A 17,164-nucleotide genomic window follows, 5' to 3' on the forward strand; every position below is an offset into this window, starting at 1 on the left:
AAAAAGAAACTAACCTATTTTGCTGTTCATTCCAGATCAAATTCTTACAGATTGTATTCCCTTCTTTCTTCTTAAGGTTTCATAGTACTGTTATGTTAGATTTTCTGCCAAAAGTGGCTTTCTTTTGTTTTATTTTGTTTTATTTGTTTATTTTTGTGGGAGCAAACTAAAATCCCACTCTTGTTTTGTTTTCCCTGGGATTTTAACCCAGACTGGGGAAATCTGAGATCTGAGCAATCATTGCACATATTTTTGACAAAGATTAAGTATTGCTCATTCTCAGGTAAGATCCTGATCCAGGAGAAGAGGTTTCATTCTGCTACGTACTGACTGGCATGAATTATCCAACTTTGCTTCAACACTGGGTTTCTCTTAATAGACAGAACCTGAGCTGTGGTAAACATACAAGACATGTTTATGCTTTGCTCACTCGTTTATTATTCTTTGTTAATATATGAAAGACACAAAACCATGCCTTTTCTCTACTAGGATTTGGTGTATACTATCATTTCTTAGCTGTGCTAAAACACAAACCTTTCCATTTGTCAGCGTTGACCTGGCTTTTATGGAAACAACAGCCTCGAGCCCACAGCCAGTTACAGGACTCATGCTTAGACACTGCTTAGCTCCTGTTTTCTAAATGGAATGCCTTTCTTGAAACAAACACTGTGCCCAAATCTTTAGTCCATGGCTCATTCTCCCCCTCTTTCAGGTATCACAATTGCTTGGATTCCTTTTCTTCCCTCAGAGCCCCACAGTCCCATCTGATTCGCTTCTCATATTTGAAATAGAAAATATTTAGAATAATTAGAATATTTAAAATTCTAGCTCCCAGTTCAGAAAAGCACTTGGTAACAGGAACACTATGCACATGCTTGGCATTTAACTCAGCCTCTCAAGAGTACATTTTCTGATAGGTAAGTTCATCTGACTTGAGTTGGCTAAGAGAAAATCCTCGCTTTGAAGTAATAAGCAAAAAGGCAGCATTCAAATATTTTACTTTTTCTTTGGCATCCTTGGTGTTTTCCATACCCAATTTTATTTTTTATCTATCCCAATCCATGGTCTCAATTATTTTGATAGGTTACTTAATTAATGCATGTGTCTTGCACTGGGTTCTTTGGATTTCCAAGAACATTCCAGGAGACTGAGGAGTGATGAATAAATGTAGATCAACCAACTAATTAGAATGTTATTTCAGCTAGGCAGCATCATCAAGTATTTAAGCTCACGACTGAAAAATAGTCTAAAACTGGATTTTTTAAAAGCCTTCACAAGGTTACATTGACTGCGAAAAATCTTTTCTATCTCGACTACCATTTTCTGAATATAAAAATGAATTCTTGGCACTTAAAAAACAATATTCACTACTTTCCACTCAGCTGTACTCCTTGTGGGTTCAGAGATCTGTAGATCTTTGTGTTCTCCTAGCTGCATCAACTGGCTTGATGAGCCCCGATTTGCCAAATCCCCCTGCTAAAAAATGTTCTGCAAATAATATGCACAAGCACAAAAATAGTTACTCAGTACCAGCAGCAGCCTCAAATGTTTTACTATTTTTCTTTGTTTCTCCCGGAGCTTTATTCTACAGCTCAAATTACACATGGAAGTGATGACCTCAAGCTACATTAAAGAAGACTAGAAGCCTTCAAGGGCTGCTGTTAAAAAGAAACCATGGCAGATTTGTGTCCGCAGACTGCATGGCAAACAGCATCTGCCTTAACACCATAGCTTGGATTCAGCTGCAAATTTCCCAAAACCCCCCCAAAAAACAAAAACCCAGCAAATAAGAATATACAGGGGTGTGCTCAGCATGAGGGCCTTGGCTATAGCTGTTCATCCCCACCATGCACATCATCCTGGGCAATGTGGAACAGCCACAGTCTTCCAAGCAAACAATGCTGTCTGTGAGACAAACTATCCTGCAAGCAATGCTTGGTGAAGGTAAGAATCTGAAAGGAACTGCAAGTAAACCATACACATGCACCATGCTCCTTAGGGAAGCTTCCTCAAGGCATTATCGGTAAGCAGCTCCAACTATGCTGGGGAGAAGCATCAGCTAAAAACCCAGAGGTCCATTTTTTTACAGAAACTTGCAAGCACGTTTCAGAGAACTGGTTTCATTCCATTGTCCTGCGAGATCCCATGGGCTGCGTTACAGCAACTGCTGGGCAGAGCTGCGGGGCATGGCAGGACCGCAGCAGGAATGCTTTGCCTGTCACTCTATCCGGGCAGCACTGCTGGCAGTGGGGAGGTGCGGGTGCAATGTCACGCAGAAGGCTGCCTCTCCCACCCTCTGCCAGGAATGCTACGTTACTTCATTTGAACCACTGCCAGCGAGAGAGGGGGCACCCGGTGCTTCGCCTAGGTTAACTAACTTGTCAGCTCCCAAATGAACTACTGCCACAGTGGAAAAAACAGCCGCTCTGACTCAGAAAAAAGTGATATAACGAGGAATAGCAACCCCTGAGTTGGGAAAGGGACCCTCCCCACCAAGCCCTGAAATTCTAGGATTCTGTGGGATGAAGGCCAAAGGTCTAGCCTGTGGAATGGCAATAATGATGATGCATGCAGCTGAAGGGGTTTAACAGGCCTTCCTATCTGCAGGATGCTATCAGAACCAGTTTGGTCTGTGTTTGAGCTCCACTCCCGCCTTTGTTTTGCATTTGGTTTGGTAAAACCCCCTGGCTGCACTCTGTCACTTAGCTGCATACTTGCACCGTGATGAATGTAACTGAGCCTCCGAGCTGAAAGCAGGGGCTTGGAGCAGCGCTGAAGGAGCGGCTACTCCCAAATAACCAACGTGTGAATAGTTTCCTTCCATTCAAGGCATGGACAAGATGTTTCAAATCAAAGCCTTGGTATGTTAAGCTGCCCTTGTAGGCAGTTAGAGTACTTCATTAAAAGCCTTCAAATCATCTCATCTCAAAATCTTCTGAAATCAGAAAATGCACCTATTACAATCATCAGCCTCCTCTCCCAGCCAGAGAGCTGTTTGTGAAGTTAGCTCCTATTTTCATCAAAGAGAACAAGCCTCTGCTCTGCAAATTAGAGCAGCATTCAGGGAACTAAAGTTTCTTACACCCCAGACTGAGCTGTATAGGATTTTGCAGAGCATTTTCTACAGGTTGACAAATATCAGGGAAGATGTGGAGGAGCACTGGCATCTAAGAACAGATATAAACACTACCATAAAAAGAGAAACTCAGAGCCCCTAGATGAAAAGGGGAGTGAATGGCTTTCCCATGAGTGTGTGTTTATTGATAAGCTCTGTCCACAGATTTAAAACTATTAAAAGCATGCCTGCTCAGACTTCAGAATGTGAGCAAAACCTTTCATGATAGCAATCAGAAAGGAGCTCTTTATTTTTACAGTCGTACATCTTTCCTCTGATCGTAAAGATAAACTTAACAGAATCCATAGGACATTACACACCATCAGAACAAAAGCACCCTAACAGGGCTCTGCACAGACTCTCAGCTTGAGTCATATTTAAGCAAGAAAAGCACAGGGGATTTTTTTTTCCCTTTTTTTTTCTTTTGCCAAATTGAAATTTTCCAGATCCTGGGTCAGTGGGTTTGATCCAGCTACCACCATTTTCCACTACTTTGGTGAAAATTACTGCAACACGATTTCAGTAGTTCTCGTGATTAATGAAAGCATTTAGCTGGATCCACACAATTCTTCTGGTGCTAGAATAAAATACTTAGTAAAGTATTTGAATAGTCCAATATCTCACCTAGTACTGAAAAAGAATATTTTACAGGAGTGACAGAATGTTTGAAAAGAAACTCCCTACTCAAGTTTGTTGTGAGAACAGTGCTAGAATGATGTCCAAATCAAACAGCAAAAGCGGGCGGTAGTGGCTGATACCTGAATTTTTCTATCCTCATTTATCCTTTGTCTTGCTGGTTAAAATACAGCTGAAAATGACAGGGTGAAAAAGGCAGCTGGAAAATGCTCTTGGCACCAACAAAACAACCAGGGTTGTTTCTGATATTCCTCAGAAATAAACTCCTCCTCCATCTATATAACAAACAAGCCTTATGAAAGTGAGTGTGAAGCTGCCTTCCTCCCATGGGTTGCACTCGTCTTGCTGTCCTCCCCACTAGATAGCTGTGAATTCAACTCTTACAATGGCTTGCCTAGAAGCAGCGGCAGGTGGGTGCCTATTACAGATAAGGCCCATAAAGCTCACATGAATTCACTTTCCCACATTCCCTCTCCTCACTGATTCATCACCCCAAGAATCTAGGTTTCTCCCACAGCAGACTGCCTGCTACATTACCAAAACACAGCCCTGTCCAGAATTAGAAACAATCAGACAAATATATTAAAAACCATCATTCTCCCTGTGTAGTCTTGATTGACAGCCCTGCAAACTAAATTTCTCAGTCTTCAGAGAAAGTATTGCTTGAGAAGTAGCAGCCATAGCCCAAAGCTGTCTCTTAAAGTAGCCCGGTGGTGATCTAGAGATCACTAAGGTTGGAAAAGATCACCAAAATCATCTATTCCAACCATCAACCCATCCTCACCATACCTCTAAACCATGCCCCTCAGGAAGGAGCAGGATAAGCTGACTACTGCCTGCTCTCTCACTAAAGAAGGATGCTAATTCTCAGTGCTATTGATAGGATGCACGTTCTTCCCCTAAGAACGTGTCTCAGAAGGAATACTAACATTATGTAAAAAGCCCAAACCAATGCATACAGGCTTTCTATAAATGCCACTTACTACTCCAAGTTAGAAACAGATTTTTCAAAAGGGATCACCGCTCAAAACCACTTAAGAAACATCATAACCAGAATCAATGTGTTGTAAAAAAAAGATTAAGTTGGACGTTAGGAAATACTTCTCCTCCAAGAGAGTGGTCAGGCACTGGAACGGGCTGCCCAGGGACGTGGTTGAGTCACTGTCCCTGGAGGTGTTCAGGAACTGTTTAGATGTTGTACTGAGGGACATGGTTTAGTAGGGAAATATTGATAGTAGGTGAATGATTGGACTGGAAGATCTTAGAGGTTTTTTCCAACGTTGGTGATTCTGTGATTTTATGATTATATTTATATATTGTGTATTTACATAGTTTAAGCTAAAGATTCTTGCTCTCTAGGAAGACTTTTATTTCTCTTGACTCTGCTGATAAAATTCAGTCAAAATTAAATACCCAGATTTAGCAGTATTAATAGAGGGATGTTACTGTGCATGTCTCTCTGGTATGCTGGGTATAGCCCCTCTCAAAACAGGAATGCAGGAAAAAACCCTGTAGCTTTTTCACAACCTTTTATGGGGGCTTTTATATAAATAACAGCCCTTGGAAGCAGGTTTTCTGTTTGAGAAAGAGTTCCCCGGGCAACTTGTTTGGACGTAAATCACGCCAGAAGAAAATATCTTCTAAGCTTTTAAGTTCCTTAATGTATATGTAATACCAGAGATATGGGGAAAAGGTGACAGAAAATACTTGTGGGAAAATATTTTACATCAAAGATAAAGTTAGTCATTCCCTCACTTTGTTAAGATAAAAATATTTTCTGTCAATAAACAGTGATGCTAGTAGCAAGGCAGTATTTGGCACCGCCCAATTTCTCTTGTTTTTATGTAGTGTAGGGAAGTCTCCCTACAAACTAAGAGTTTCTGGAAACAAACTGAGAGTTTACAAAAGCACAAAAGCTCATTTTCAGGTAAATTCATGCACTGAGTCAATTAATAAATTTATGAATATAGCACTATTCACATCAATGTAGTTCAAATGTGAACTACAGACTGAGTTTTCAGTCCCTAAATAGTCAGTTTTCAAAAAAATTCAACAGATGACCTACCAATTCTTTCTGAAAACACTGCCTCTTTGTTTTGGTTACTTGGTGCTCACCTCTTTTTTGGAAGGCTTTCCCTAGCAAAGGTATACACCAGAATTCCCTTTTTGCCTCAGCATATACTAAACTCCAATTTGATAACGGTTTCTCATTTACGTATTCAATTTGTGAACTTAATCAGTACTCCTTGAAATTAGAATCATAAAGTTGAGGCTGAAAAGCACTGGATTTACGTATTAAGTTATAGAAGGAGAATTATTTGAATCATCTCATTTTCCCCCTCTGCACCATTTTAGACACCCACTGGGGCACCCAAAAATAAAAAGCAGCATGCTTGTCTAACAGATTAGATGAAAGCATAATTTAGTTAAGGAAGTAGACTTCAGTTTTATGTTTCACAGAAGCTAGTATAAACAACAGGGGAAAAAAAAAAAAAGACAGTTTTTAAAGACTCGTTACTACAATCCTGGATTTCTTTAAGATTAAAGACTGAACTAATGAGAAATTAACTGTGCTGAGGTTCACTCATGTAGTAACTGGGAGAATAATTGAGATGGGTGGAGTTGTTTGAAAGCACCAAGAAAGCTATTTTTTGGGTTTGATTATCAACCCTAAGGCTGAATCATAACAGTTGCAAACATTCAGAGCCCTTCTTGTCATAAGAAAATAATGTTATTTTATGAAATAAGTAACTTTCTTTATCATAATGCTCTGTTCAAACATAGGGTAAATATTTTTTCAATTCGTTTAAAACAGGATGTGCTCCTTTTGAAGGCACATTGTAATATTTTTCTTTATGAACAGCTGTTCTAGATTGAGACTAACATATCAGAAGTATAAACAGAGTATAAATCACATAAAGCTTTCAGTGAAGCCTGAAAAGGAAAGTGATTCCTACCTTGAAATCTTAAGGTGGAATAATTTTCAATTTACTGTCAAAAAACAAAAAGCTTCATCATTATCTTAGCGTAGTATTTTTGAATTCTGTATTCCCAAGGTTCTCTGTGAAAGTAGATGTCAATAACATTTCAGCACTGACTGAACAATTTGCTTTATATACTACTGCTTGGGGTTGGGTTTGACAGACTTCTGCAACTATTCTGAGCGCAGAATTTGTTTTTTCTTTATTACAAGTAATTTGAACACTACTTCAGAGAATCATAGAATCACCTGAGTTGGGAGGGATCCTTAAAGACCATCCGGCCCAACTCCTTTACACTGAACACAGACACTGACAGCTTCATCAGGTGCTCAGAGCCCTGAGGTTCAGCCTCACCTTTAGTGTCTCCAGGGATGAGGCATCCACCACCTCTCTAGACAACCTGTGCCAGTGCCTCAACATCCTTTCAACATTCCTATGGGAAAGGTCTGTCCCTTTTTGACAAAGGGAAAAAGGAAACAGAAAAATGTCCAGGCTGATCTTTGAAGAGGACAAGAAACCAGCGTGTACCTGTTTTGAAAGAAATTCTTCGGCATCTTTCAGTGCATGGTTTGATGCAATTGGGCATGGATGGGAAATCAACCAATACAACCCATCCATTGCCTACAGTCGGTCCTACTTCAGGAGCTGCTATCTCAACAATAAGTCCTTTTACACTTTCGTGCTAGGCAAATCTGATACAGTAAGATTATCTCAAAAGATTTTGAAAAGACACCAGTGCTCAGAACTCAGGGCCATTATGCTGAGCTAAGCATAGTGAACAGGGCCAGGACAAAAATGTAAGGTCAGCTGGGACATGTTCTTCCACTGATTGATTCAGGGAAAAGAGTTCTTTGATTTTTGGAACACAGCTTGCCAACACTTGGTGCTAGATCTTGTTCCTGATCCCTGGATGTCAAAGGCCCATTTTAAGAGTGCCATGCAAAGTACACGTTGCTGCGGGCTTATCTGCTGCAGCTGGAACCACCAGTCCATTTAAGAACTCCTGGACTGGTAATAGCATCATATAGGGATATAAAGGCTCTGGGACAGTTGTTACTCATTGCTTGGACACACATGGATAGTACTCATATCTTATTCCGCATACAGTTTAGCAGAGAAGGTCACAAACACTTCTACAGCTAAATGCCTGAAGAGAGGGGTCTGAAAACGTATCCAAACGGTTTCTAGGGAAGTATAAGCTCTCCTTTCTGAACAATGCCAGCCCAGGGAGACTGGAAAACACATTTCTCATGCATGTGTTTTCCATTAAATACAGCTGTCAAAAACAAGGAGGGCTCACGTTCCTGAAAAGGTGCAGCGAAGACAAACAGTTGGAATAAAGAATTAACAGGAATGTGCCTGCCCTGCTTAGGCAATAATCACCGCTTCCACAGACCCTCTGAGGCAACCTTTAAACGAGCTGGCTCACGGACTGGTAGCTGTCTAGCTGTGGGATTTCAGTGAATGCTGCGCAAACCCAGCCAGCTCCTCAGAGATGCCAGTGCTTGCTGCACAAGCCACTCCTCTCGTCCCCAGAGCCAGATGGACAGTGGCTCTGCACAAACCGCACCTTCCCAGTGCTGCATCAACACATCCGGAGAGACTATCTTTAACCAAGCCTCCCCGTCCCTGCCATGCTGCAGATAATGCTTTCCAACTCTGTTGGCAATGAACTGAATCCATCTACTGCAATCTGATAATGCTTACCTCTAATCATTTTGCTGCAGTAAAATTATGGAGTTGAAACAGCAAAGGCAAAGTGCCTTTTTGTTTGCTTGATGATGATTTTCCTCTTATCCGATAGATCCACGTTGAGATATTGTCCTCTGACCTAAGTATACATGATGAAGGAGTTCAGACTGACTTACAGCAGTGCAATAGCAGAATTCAGCTTACGATCTTCAAATGACAACATCAATTCACTGATTTGATCATTTCACTGTAATATATTCTTTGTATTTTTAATAAAGCTCATATTCTACAATAGTAGTCTAACTGGGACTCAGTTGTGTGGCAACAGTGTACCACATAAATTAAGCTAACTCTGGGTAATATCACAAAAAAATATGTGTTTATAGCTTCATGCCAGTTTCTGACTAATGCTTTTGTTTGTTGCTATAGCAAACCACACATGAATCTGATAGCCAAAAGCAAGTTTATGACTAACCTTAGCTCTCTGGGGATTGAAAATATGGAATAAAAACAAAATCCTCGCAACACAATGCGAGCAGAACATGATAGGAAACACCTTTTTTGGCATGAGCTACTACGAACATTAAAAGTGAAGAACATCAAGAATGGAAAAACATTAGGAAATGGGAACTGTGGGAATAACTGGCTTTAACCCTCAGCAACTCAAGCACAACTTTTATTTCACACTGCAGACTTGTCTGTGTAGCACTGGAGTACACTGCAGGAAGTCCTGGCTGGATGTTAAGGGATGGATTTAAGCCTATGAAGTCTGGAGAAGCTTTGGATCACACTATAAAACATTCAGATCACTTTACTGAAGATAATTTTTACACTTTATCTTGACACCTAAGACAGTGATATTCACTTAATTAATTTCTAGTACGATTTATACCTCAGGAGTTTCCAAGAGCCTGTCCCAAGAGTGACACTCACTACATTGTACAAATACACAGCGAAAGAACAATGCTATCCCAATCAGCTTTTTCATCAAACCAATGGGGAGAGACAAAGGGAGAGGACAGTGGACAGAGCATAGCGGAAAGCAAAGAGAGAGGCAATGTGACTGTGCTACTACCAAACATAAGGATGAACTCAGGTGTCTCGCACCCCAGTTCACTTGCCTGATTCAGGTTGCCAAATATGTTACCATGGGAAGAAAAATGCATGTCTACCCTGCACAGGAGAAAAGATCAGAGCAGTTAAAGTGATTCCTAATCTAGAATAGTTTACAGCAAATCTACATTATGCCAGGCAAAATTTGTATCTTTGCTCTCTATCTTTGGAAAATCTGTATCATTGCTCTGTTATTCTTAATAATTTCTCTCCTTCATGGGTGAAAAAAATAAATAAGACTATTGCTACATAATGAACAGACACAGAAAAGATTGGTGTTTTCTGTTAATTACTCTGGCCCTACACTGCATCTTTATTCACAGATTCTACTCTGAATAAAGACAGGATTATCACAATTCATGGCAAGTTCTCCCATCGTCTCTCCCAGCGCTTAATAGAGAAATGTGTGATTGTATACAGCTCTGTGGAGAGGACGGTCTGACCAAGCTCTAGTGTTCCAGGCATTTTCAAGGGGATATTCATGAAAGTTATTCTAACCCAGCAGTAGGCTAAATGGATAGGAAAATGCCACAACTGGAAGTCTACAAAACTCTGTAGGACTCAGATGATACCTGCTGGTCATTCAGTATCACAGGATCAAATCATGAAGCACTCAGATTTCATTCCGTGCATACTCAAGGAAAACATCCATTGGCCTCAATGAAACTATAGCATGCTCATCTTGTAAGATCATAAGCACGGATGAGAGGCTGCAAACCTGACTCACGCCGTGAATGACCTTCCCATCTGAAGTAACAGAAGGCACTGGTTACTAATACCTATGGTAGGTATTTATACTAGTGCAGTGCTACACAGTGAGCACCTTTCACTTTGGGTTCTCCAATGGCATACTCTGGGGTACTGATCACCTAGCCAGCATTGTCTGATATAATGCACATAGACATGCTGCAGCATCTAGTCATGGCCACCAAGAAAGTCCCTGCACTTGCACAGAGCACCTCATGAAGGTGACCAGCTCTCCCTGTCTCACAAAAAGTGAGGTAGCAAAGCAAAAAAGTGACTTGCACAAAGTCACAAAGCAAGTTGGCAGCAAAGCCAGCAATAAATACAACCCAGATGTCCTGGATCCCACCTCCTCCCTGCACCACGCTGCCTTCTCTGAGCTCAATGTTGAAAGGAAATGTTTTACATTTACTCATCCCCCCTCTTCCTTTGTCAATAGAAATAAAAGCAGGCATCTGACTGCCTAAGTCTTGAATACTCTAATGGCTTCCAAGGCTTGTGATGAAGTCAGCCAACATTTCTATTGAATCCAGCCCTGATGGACAACGAAAACTGATTTCTCTGCCAACTTGTCTATCAGTGCAAAACTTGCCTAAGCACATATTATACAGATATGTATTGCATATACACATATTTGCAAAGAACTGCTAATTGCAAAAAGACTATAGTTGCAACTCAGCCAGCAAACACTTATCTACTATTAAAAAAAGAAGCAGCATCATTATTTTTATAAGTACAGGTTTAAATCTAAGGCTATGTACCTTTGTATTGTGTTGACAGATATCTGAATTTGAATAAGAATTTGACAGGACAATTCTTGGACTGAATGTTCTGAGTTCTGCTTAAAGATTGGTGGCTCATTAGTATCAATTTTCCATCTGTTTATTTTTTGAAGAGCATACAATTATTTAATATTTGGTTGCTGAACCACCTGTGGAGTCTGTGCAGAGGGCCAGTTCCATGTACTTTCTAAAACCAACGTAATCTAATTTCACGAGAACAAGTCGTGCCCTTCCAGCAGAGTATCATTACCTCTTTCAGCCCAAGGTGAGTTCAGGTCTCTGAGTAGTTAAAAGCACTCTAACTATTTTTCATCCTCAAGGCAAAAGCCTCTCTGTTTTTCCTGCCTGTATTTATAAAAGTCTGTCAGAGAGCGGTAAGTGTTGTGTTGTGTTGCCATAACTCTGCTGCCTGTGAGCTGCTGTGGCTACCGGAGGGGACTTCAGAGGAGCTGGACAGACGTCATGAGGAAATGCAGTGTTACATGTTGTGTCCGTCTTTCCTCCAAACACTCACAGGGCACGACTTGACAGTGGGAAGAAAAATTTTAGCAGCTGCAGTCTACCTAAAATATTAAGCTTCTTTTTGCAAGATTCCCTTTATTTCAGAAAACAATTGCATGTGGCCATTCAGCGTGCCTGCACCACAAGCACTTTGCATGCACCCACATGCTGGATTACAGGATCCCCAGCTTTGCTCCAACCAGCAGGGATTTATTATGACTGCAAATTTCTCGGATCTTCTAGACAATGAGACAAACCAAAACACAGCCCAAAAAAGCCTCCTTCCTTTCCCTGTAAAACTATTTCCTCATTTCTGCCACCCCTGTTTAGCTTGATTGGCTGGACACAAAGCTTGTAAGTCCTCTGAGGCACATCTAGTAGGTGGCTATTTTTCACTTACTGTGGTGAGAACATTAACCTGCAATCAGCCTGCAGCAGCAATAAATGACAAGAATAAATCTTGAGAAACATAACTGGGTTGTGGCTTTTTTGTAAAACAATAGTAATTCTGACAGATTTGACTCTGCCTTCCTCCCAGAGGTGTTTGCTTCTGCAAATCCTCTTCAGAGCAGAAAAGCATCACTCCTTCTCTCCAATGGATGTGCAGCCAGGTTAAGGACATTGCTTCTTCCTGCAATTGGTCAGTGCCAGCTTGGCCAGTCCCAGCTCCCTCTGACTGAGCATGCAGGCCCTGGCTGTCCACGCCTGTATTTTTCAAGTGTATCTGAGAGCCAAAAACTTATCACAGTCCATCTCTGTCTCCTCACAAGAACAGAGCTAATGAATAGTTAGCAGGTCTGTTTGTGCTGGGGTGACAGCCAGCTCCTGTTTGGGATTAGAAGATGATGGTTTTCCTTCCTTCTCCATCTCTTATCAGGTATTTAAAAAAGAAGGATTTTTGGGAAGGAGAAAATGCTAACTGTCATGGCTTTTTTGTACCTCTTCTTTATTCTCTTTGCTCTGGTGCAAGGGGAAGCCCCTTGGGCTCACGAGGCTGTATTCTATGTGTGCTGTTCTGCACTGCAGCACAAAGCTCTGCAGGCTGGTATTGGCTGTGGCAGAGGAGCACACAGTGGGTTCCCCTGCTCCAAAATATATCTTTTTGCTGCAGTGTATACAGTGTTGGTAAAGAATAAGTATATACATTATAATTATGTAATTTATTCCCTATGATGAGATTTCCTGGCGTAATCCAGTGCAGTTATCCAAAAGCTTTTCTTTAATCTCTAAGAAGGTATAACTATAAAAAGAAATAATTTTTTCCTGCTATCTCTACTCAACCTATTTCATTCACAGATTCCTGTTAGACTGACAGAAATGGTTGTTAAATCCACTGAGGACAACGAATCCAAATATTGACTTAGATCACTGATTTCTGTGCTATTACTAAATGTGTTTTCCTCATGATAGATCTGTGGGGTTCTGCTTCCATCCAGCTCTGTAAATCACAGAATAACTGAAATGTCCTCTTGTAAATACCGGTGTGTGAAATACTTTTCTAAAGTCTGTTTTACATCAAAGTTGATAATCTTCTAGACAAACACTTTCCCCAGAAGTAGTGAGTAATAGCCAGGCCTATGAACACACTGCCTTTCATAACACCTCCAGCACTCTGGTCATAGCAAGCATGACAAATTAGTTATCCTCATAACTGTGCACATTATTTGCGTTCGTAGTCATCCATCACCGTGAGTACAAACCATACATGCAGGTCATTCTCACGAGGAAATGCCCACTCTGCCTCCAAAATGGGCTCTGACTGAGTTCACTTTAATTCAACACTGAATTGTCCAAGCTATTTGTTGCACAAGTCATTTTTTTCCTCACAATCAAGCCCATTATGTGAAAAAAGCCAACCTTAAGGAGGGTGAGGACACAGTTCGTATAAAAATCAATGCAACCTTTCACTAGAACATAAATCAGACCCATTCTGGCATATATGAAAATATTTGGGGAATGTTTAACGACATTTTTGCATTCTTGTAAATTTTCTGCTTTGGGCTGATTTTAGAAATGGTAACAGGGAAAGCTCAGCTCACACCAAGGAATATCATCACCTGAAACCACTAGCTTTCTCACATTAGTTTCACAGATCTCCAGCTCATAAGCCTTCTGATAAACACTCAGAAATTTCAAGCAAACAAGAAGCCCGCAACTTTTTGGATACTTATCTGACCTGAGGGTGAGCTGTTAACCTCTTTGAGGCTCACCAAAAGCTGTTTTCTAACTAATTCTCAAAATTATGTCTAATACCTCTTAGGCATTTTTTCCCCTTTGGAATATAATGCCAACATTGGTTAAAGTAGCTCTTGCTATGTGGCAAGAACATCCTGGAATTCCTTTGAGCTTCTCCTTCAAGCTGAAATTTCCATTTTTCAGTTCACTGCCCCATATAATTCTGTCAAAGCTGGATCTTTGGATTACAACAAGAACAACGTGAGGCAAGGAAAGGAAAACTTCAGGCGCATACTTATTTTGAGGGAAAAGGAGAGTTAAGACTTGCTGAGAGTCAAAACTCTGGATGCTGTGGCAAACCACACAGCAAGCAAATGAAGAAGTGACCTGTGGAAAGTGGAATGGCATTAACTTTCTAGTGCTGGAGTGTGAGGATACTTAGGAAAAACAGGGATAATTAGACTGGTGAAGTGTGGGAGCTTCTAGGACTCACTGCATGGTGAAGATTTTCTGTCAATATGCAGAAATGAGAAGAAATGCATGCAGCTTGAACCTTTGCTTTTAGATGCTGGGAGGCTGAGATGCAAACACACCACTAGTCAAGGGGGGATTGTTGAGAGGTCAGTGGACAGGTAGAAAGATATTTAAAATCCAATGGCAGCAGGGATAACAGCTGCTCCCCAACTCTGCAAATATCAGACATAGTCACTACTATCAAAATCAAATGCTGTTTGTTCTCAGCTACAGAGGAGAAATAACATTTGTCCAGCAGTGAAGTTACTATGATTTTGGAGTCTCAAGCATTTTTCAGTGGGCTTGGAAATCATATAAACCTTATCTCCTCCTTTAAATTAAAAACAAAACAAAACAAAACAAAAACAAACAGATAATTCTGTCCTCTGAAGACACTGCTATCTTTATTGGGCAGCTGGAGTGGACAGGCTAGGTGCCTGCTCTTCTTCAGGCACTTGCATCCTTGCTTAGTGGAATTTCACAGGGACTGTTCCTGCAACCTGGGACTCCCTGCAGAGCTGCAGTGCCTGGGACGTGGGAGCTGATGCATCCTCCAGTGGTTAGCTTGGCTTATTATGTGCCATAGAAACATTAATGTATTTTGCTTCACCCTCTCTAAGAGCATTTGGCCAGATATGGATGGCAAACTCATGGCACCTCCTTCTCTGACAGCAAACTATAGACCTATGCTCTGCAGTAGGGCAGCACTTCCTTCCAGATATTCAATTAGCTACCTGTAGCCTCCTCACAGAATATAAAAATGTTGGTAAGGAGTGTTTAGCACGCAAAACGTCCTCCCCTAGCATGCAGTTTTGTTTCCCCAATATAAAATAATGTATTTCAACCTCTACCTTAACATCCTGAGCACAAGGCATTAGTGAACACATAGATTTAGTGAGTTGCCATTGCTGCAGGTCATCTGAGGGATCCTTCTTGCCTCAGGAGTGTTATCCTATCTATCACCTGCATGGAGACAGCAGCACGGTCCCAGCAGGGTCTAACCTTCACTCAGCACTGCTCTTCTGCTCAGTGTTGGAGGGAAATGCCTGCCAGGCAGATTGGTAGTTACAGCTAAGGGAAGCAGGAAAGGCAGCAGCTGTCAGGTGATGCTATCCGGAAAATAATTTTCACTCAGAATATAATCCAGTAGCTTTCATACTTTTGGAATGCATGGGCTGGTATTCTGACTATTTAGAGCTCCTAATTAGAGGAATCCTAGAAAAAAAATTACTTATGCCCCTTGGTTACCGTACTTGCGTAGATCGGCTACTTTGCCCTAGTAGAAGGCTCAAGGAAAAATAAAACCAAGCCTCTGTGCATTCTCAGAGGTTGAAACCAAGGCAATATACATTCCTATGGCTTCACAGAAGGCATGATATTTCCACACGATCCCAACACCGCACATCCTACCCCCTCCACTGACACTGATACCAATATGGAAAGTGTCAGTGAAGTTCCCAGTGTTGTTCCCTGAAGAAGAGTGGCTCCAGCCCAGCCTCCCTGAACTGAGCACAGGGCACTGAACCCACCAAAGTCAGCAGGAGGTTAACTCAGAGCACAGTGATTCCCTCTACTATGGATTACAGACAGTTGGATTTTGTTTCAGTGATGAGCTTCAAGTACAGCCAAAAGTGAACAGAGGCACGTTGACCTCATAGCTGTGAATGCAGATTGAGCGTCCAAGACAATTATAAGCATAAAGCACACACCATCTCCAAATCCCTGGCAAATCAGTGCTAGAAGTTACTGCTGCCCTGTCTGCCTGCGAAGACTTTAACACCCTCTTCATAGAGGTTGGAAGGCAGCCATCCCCAATGAATTACTTACAGGCTCTGACTAGAGGCAGGCTGGCTTCAGCTAGAGATTTACACAAGCCTCGTAATCTAATAGTAGAGTTTACTTTATGAGAGTGCCACACCAAAGATAGTAAAATGCAATTTTCACTAACAAATCTACATGCTTCCACGGAAAAGCTCCAGCCATCACAGAACATGTCAGTGCTGCACAGGGCCTCATGCAGATTTATAGTTTTCAGTTTATGGTCGAAGAGTTATTGTTAACTCCATTGTTACAGAGTTACGGCAATTAAAAGCTCCAGTCACACTTATCATTTTAACCATAACTAATAAAACCTAATAAATTCTGAGACATGATGTGTTTTCCTGCACCACTAAACATCTGCAACCATTTCACACTGGACTTTTGAACTGCTAAGATGGGGATTTTGAGAATAAATTGGCTGACGTAAGCTTCTTTTCCTTTAATTTGCTTGGACCTGCACAATTCCTTATAGTTTTTCTTTACTGTAGTAAGATGCAGAGCAAAGCAATGCTTAGAAGTTTTCCCTTATGTATGCAATAGGTGATTGTAAGCAAAGTTCTCTATCTCTTTAATTAGTCACCTTTCAACTTTCTGCGTTTCTTGTTTTGTAAGAACAGTGTTTTTGTTGTAGAAGGATAAACTTCTAGTGCTTTCTCTTGAGTGATGGTTTTTCTCTTTTCTCTCAAAGCATTAAGAACATTTTTTAGCTTTTCTACAGGTGGCCACTGATAAAACTCAGAGCATCTGAAGTCATGTGTTCAGAAACATATTAAGGTGCTGGATGAGGCAAAGGATCTAGACAGGTGGACAGAAGATTGTTACCCAGCATATTTACTAGCATTTTGTCACCTGGCCTCATCAGCCTTGCAATGAAGACATTCAGGATTCCACTTCTATAGACAGCATCACTTATCTCTGTTATTTAATTCTTCAAGGTTGGTCTTAAGTCTCAAATACCACTAACGTACAGAGATTCTGGTTCCAAGTCAGTCTGTTATCATGATATCTATATATATTGCAAATGGTATTTCTTGAGATATAATATCCAGACAGATAAATTCCACTTGCAGAAGCACTGATATTATAAACAT

General features: G+C 41.0%; 1 protein-coding gene across 1 annotated transcript in view; it reads right to left on the bottom strand.

Annotated features, from left to right (window-relative positions):
• LOC100541457 (protein AHNAK2) overlaps nucleotides 1-17,164 on the bottom strand; it is a 48,840-nt gene that overhangs the window by 30,718 nt on the left and 958 nt on the right. Inside the window, 1 exon segment of the mRNA XM_031553791.1 lies at nucleotides 8,440-8,563. Coding sequence (XP_031409651.1) covers nucleotides 8,440-8,449 — 10 coding nt within the window. The 5' untranslated portion in view covers nucleotides 8,450-8,563.

This window comes from Meleagris gallopavo, chromosome 5 (assembly GCF_000146605.3).
Source record: "Meleagris gallopavo isolate NT-WF06-2002-E0010 breed Aviagen turkey brand Nicholas breeding stock chromosome 5, Turkey_5.1, whole genome shotgun sequence".
NCBI classification, from domain to species: domain Eukaryota; kingdom Metazoa; phylum Chordata; class Aves; order Galliformes; family Phasianidae; genus Meleagris; species Meleagris gallopavo.